We start from the raw sequence: 5675 nt of genomic DNA on the forward strand, positions 1-5675 counted from the left end.
ATTGTGATTAGCATTAGCAACATATAATGCTGTAAGAGAAACTTTATGGCACAATAAAAGTGTTTTTGTTTCGCAGGTTTGAATCTTTAAGGTGTTGTATTTAATAATTTGGAGTTGCTGACAATGGTCTTGCTAAGTGGCAATAACAAAAGGTAATCTTTAAAATCACCTAGAGTTAATCTGATTTTAGGTTTTCTAATGTTTAGTTGAAGCCATGATTGTTCTTATTTGTAGAAGTCCTATTGCTTTAGTTGACTATATTAAGTATTAATCTTATTCTTATCATAGCCAATTAAGGTTTATCGCTAACCAATGGATTGTTGCATGAACAAGCTGGATTCGAACTCTAACAATTGCTTAAGTAGATGAGTGAGTTCACCACTCGACCAACCTAAGATGGATTTTTGTAGTTAGTTAGTTAGTTGGTGATTATTGTGAATAAAATAGGGTAAAGAAAAGGGTTCCCATCATTCGAGTAATTGTGAGTGTTAGGAGAGTCTAAGCGGGATGTCAAATACCCTATCTATCTTGTAAGTTGTAATTCGTCAACAAACAGTAATAATCTGTTGCAGTGCTAACATTATGTTATGCCATTATGTTCAGCATTTTCTGTTTATCTTCTGGTGTGATCGAAATGTAAAATGTTTAAAATATGAGATGCCTTTAGCTGCTCGGATTTCATTCATAATCTTAGGATATGGAGAGGTTGCCTTGACACTAATCCCTTAGAAGTATGCTTAATCTTTGATATTTGATATCAAAGTAGTTTTTGGGATTTCTCTTCTTTTGTTTCTTCGAAGTATTGCGAATATGGTGAAACAAAGAAATGAGATGTTGGCGACAAAAACATGTTTGAAAATAGAGATAGAGGCGCATACTTGTCCAGTTGTCCTGCCTCGGGACAAATTTTCAAGATGACTTGTGCAATTTCAAAATAGAGGGACGTAAGAAACGTGTCATGGGGATGGGACGTGTCTCTACTATCGCATTGTCTCCGTCGTTTCCTACCTAGCGACAAGATTCAAATGCTATCTAAGAACTTAGCAGTGTGTGTATTCGGTGGAAACATCATTGCCGTATTTGTAACCTGTATTATTTGTCTTCATAACCGGTTTATGTTTACCTGATGTTTAAGTGCAGTGTTTCGCAACAAACCAATGATGAGAGATCCAAAGCACAAGGCGTTACAGCGATTCACAATTCGCAAGGAAACAAGAGCACTGATGGTGGCCGAATGCAGAGTTCGTTCGACACAAGCATGAATAAAGGAATGACAATAATGGATGAATTCAAATATGGGTTTCCATCACAAGGCTTGTCAACTACTTCAAATAAATGGTGGGGAAGTAGTGATCATGATGACAGTGCAGGCACCAGTGGAAGCCGAGCCGAGTGTAAAATTGAAGAAAGTGCCGCCGGGGAAGCAGAAAAGGTGGCATCTGAAACTGGAAATGCTGGAAGCAGCGAAATTCCTCAAGGAGCGGCTTTGCTGATGACCGTGCGCAAAAGAGCTGCAGAAGAAGGAAGAGAAGCGCTCAAGTTAGGCGTTTTCCAACGCTATGGTGTAAACAAGCTAGGAAAAAGGGAGAAAACGCTGCTTCGCCGAATATTCAGATCTTCATTGCCAAGTTCTTGGATACCTGATTTGTAATTTGGTGTGCCAGAATTCGAATTCTGGTGTTTGGAGCTAATGACATGATATGTGTAAGTGTAATACTCTGGTGCTGAGGTTGCTGAGATTGTAGTGACTAATGAGAGAATATGAGAACCAATTAGATAAGATTTGATCAAAATTAGTTACAGCTTTGAGTTATTAACTATGGACACAGATTTTTTTCCCTTTCTTAATGGAAATTAAAATGTTTAATGGTAAAGGAAAAATTTAGACAATATTGTGTTAGTGAAAATTTTTTTTTCTAAGTTCATTTACAATTTCCCTTCTCATCTCTTTCTTTTTTTATAAGTTTGTCCCAACACCATTTGTTGCCGTCGAATATCTTAAATTCTAAATTCTAAACTCTTAAATCTAAATTATAAATGCAAAATCTTTCAAAGAGTGAGGGTATAAATATAATTTTAATATGAAAATTAGTTCAATAGACATTTTTCAAGTGTATTCTAAAGTGAATCATATTTGTGGGAAGAAGATTTTAGAGAGCACCAAAATGGGGTTCTAAGCTTAGGCTAACCAAAAAAGAAAGTTGGGTTTGGGTTTAAAGAAATTTGTAGATATGTATTCTATTGTAAATGTATGGTAGACACCTAAACTCATGGTTTCCATGTGCTTAGTTTATTGAAGAGAAAAAACTCTAAACGACACTGACAATTATTTCGAAAGACAACGAGACTCTCAATAAAAAAATATCATTTTTGATTCCTAATCTTTATTTTTATGAGACTGATTAGTTTCTTTGTCAATATTTTCTATCTATATTAACGGATAAACCTACATGATATGTTAAACTAACATGTTAAACTGTTAATTTATCCATTAAGAATGAACTAGGATTAACATCAAGGCCGTTTAGTTTTTATTTTTATTTTTTATTACCTTTTTCAAATACATTAGTTAAATTTATTGTGTAAAACTAAGAAATATTAGTAATTTTTAAATTGTTTTTACTTATAAAAGTTAAATAGAGAATATATTAGTGATTAATATGTCACATAAATATGTTTTAAAAAGAAATCATTAAAAGAAGGACTAACCAGTCTCACAAAATTAAATATCAAGAATCAAAAATGGTATTTTTTTTTTTGTTTAAAGACCTCGTAATCCTTCGAAAAAATTATCAGCATCGGGTTGGATATTTACTCTTTATCGAATATTAGTGAGAAGAGTATTATTTAATAGATATAGTATATCATCTTTTTTATTTATTTACTTTTTTTTCATTCTGAAATCTTACATCAACACGTTTGTGCATAATTCTTTCCTTCTTTTTTGGTCTGTGTAATGAGATGAGGTCTATTAGTGTCTAAAATAAATAAATATTTTTATTCTGTAAAAACAAAAATCTAGATAATAATAATAATAAGCACATCCACACCTAATGTATAATATTGATCTTAAAAGAAAAATCTAATGTTGTATTTCATAAAATGGTAAAGGCATGTTCATGTGCTTATAATAATTAACATGTTATCTGTTTTTGAGATAAATTAAAAGAAAATGAAGATGTTGATGTATAGCCATTAGCCAAACATTTTTATTGTAATTTATTGTGGCACCATGTGATATTTTTTTTAGAGAAACAAAAGAAAAAAGAAATATGAAATTTATACCAAGTTTTTTAATACTCTCACATTCTTTTTTCTGACTTGTGGGAAGGGAGGGGACATTCATACACTAATATAATGTGTAATACAATTAATCAATTATTTTATAGTCAATAATTACATTTAATTTTGTTAGCATAAACCTTGGTATTATTAATTTTAGGATATAGACCCAAATAACTAGGGCTGTTCATGAATTGGATCGTATCCGCAGATCCACGGTAAATATCCGCATCCGATTCGAAAATTGCGGATAGATCCGCAAATTGATGCGGATCGGATCACGGATATCTGCTCTACATCCGCGTATCCGATCCGTGGATCTGCAGATCCGCACTATAATAATTAATAAATAAATAAATATATATGTTTGGTATTATATTTACTTGTTTGTATGTTTTAGTTAGTAATTATTATTCATATATTGTATTATTTTATTTTGTTATTTAGAGAGAGTTTGATTAAAATATTTTAGGAATAAATAAGTTTAAAAGTATAAAAGAAATATTTTTATCGAATTCTTTTACATAGAAATATGATTAAAAAGAGAAGGTTTAATTATGCGGATATATCCGATATCCGATCCGGCACTAAAAAGTGCGGATATCATATCCGATAAAAATTATGCGGATTGGATCGAATTTTCGGCTATATCTGATCCGATCCGATCCGTGGACATCCCTACAAATAACAAGCCTTAGGAGAAAAAGTTGGTCAACCACGTGAGGTGCACATGATGCATGTGAAGAGTTGTAAACTTATAAAATGCACATCTCAATTCTCATTAGAGAATTAAAGAATATAATATATAAAATATTAAAGAATTAAATAATCAATTAACAAAACAATAGTAGAATTAATGTAGTCATAGATAAAGCTTTTATCAATGAATTCTATAATTTAATAGTACCACTAATAAGTAGCAATGAAATAAAATACTCCTATATAGAATACAGCATCTCTTAACATTAGTACTCTGTGACAATGAGAATAATTGTTCTTATGTCATTGTTTGTTTCATGGTTTTTGGATCTCATTACTAATTTTATTTGAAATTACTTTTCAGAGCTTTTGAGTAAAATATTACTCATTTGACATTAAAAAAAAAATTAATACCAAACAATCAATGAATTAATGAAGCAACTTCTAATGAATTAAGATTTTTACATATGAAGTAAAAATAATAACCTAAATTAGATTACTGAAAATCTCTTGATGATTAAAAGAAATGTTTTTTTTTTGTGTTATTTTATCTTATTTTTTATAGGATCTTTTTTATAAAATTTAATAAATAAAGTACTCTTTTCCTATAAAATAGAAAGGGAAATATGCAAATCCCTAAAGTTAAGAACTAATCACTTGATTAAAAGTTTTTTTTTTTCAGGTCCTACTTAATTAAAAGGTTGAGTTACATATTAATATATTATATTTAAGAAAAATGTGGGCTATGACAAATTTTTGTGTACATAGACATTGCTTTATCCCTCTAATTACAAAGTTAATCAAGAAGATAAAGTCCACAATTTATGATAATCATCAAGAGAAAAAAAAAGTTGCAAGGTTGTTTTTGGCTCATACTTTAATAAAAAGTTATGCTTCAAATCAAAGCTTTTGTTTATGTAGTTCTTCCTCCACTTTGATTTGGTAATGTTGTATAGCTATGTTAAAAATTAATTAGATGTCAATATATAATAGATGAGGATTAATTAAACATAAACTTATGTAGCTATAACTATTTCATTTAATATCATATTCTTGTGAAACACTTAATATAATTTCATATTATAGAAAAGTTAAGACTTAAGAACCCTATCACCATGAGCTTCTTTTTTTAAAACATAAAATAATGTTTGATAACTAATTAAATATGAGAGATAATTATGAATATATACACCTTTTAATCTAGGTTTAATTACTCTGCTAATCCCTATAATTTTGTAAAATTTTCAATTAGGTCTTTATATTTTTTTTCTTTTAATTGAGTCTTTACACCAAATTTTTTTTTAATTGGGTCCCTACACTTTTTTTTTTCCTTTTATTTAGGTCCCTGTACCAATTTTTTTTTTAGTTAGGTCCCTATAAAATTAAGCTAATTACTACTAAGAAGGACTTAATTGAAAAAAAAGTTGGTGCAGGGACCCAATTAAAAAGAAAAAAAGTATAGAGACATAATTGAAAATTTTACGAAACTATAGAGACGAACATAGTAATTAAACCTTTAATCTAAGATTCATAATATAAATTTACACTTTAAAAATACGATTTTATTTGGTATTTTTATTTTTCTTTAAAAGTTTTATAAAAAAGATAAAAATAAAAAAATAGAATTTTTTATTTTTTATTCACAAAATTCTAAAGAACAAAAATATTAAAAAATACTTTTTTTTTCTTCACCC

At 29.3% G+C, this 5675-nt stretch overlaps 1 protein-coding gene across 1 annotated transcript; it reads left to right on the forward strand.

Moving 5' to 3' along the window:
• LOC107635062 lies at positions 77-1890 on the forward strand (the record flags this gene model as incomplete). Its single annotated transcript, XM_016338454.2, is given in 2 exon segments — positions 77-152; positions 1141-1890. Coding segments are annotated over 2 exon segments (540 nt in total). The 3' UTR covers positions 1652-1890.

This window comes from Arachis ipaensis, chromosome B01, assembly GCF_000816755.2.
Source record: "Arachis ipaensis cultivar K30076 chromosome B01, Araip1.1, whole genome shotgun sequence".
NCBI classification, from domain to species: domain Eukaryota; kingdom Viridiplantae; phylum Streptophyta; class Magnoliopsida; order Fabales; family Fabaceae; genus Arachis; species Arachis ipaensis.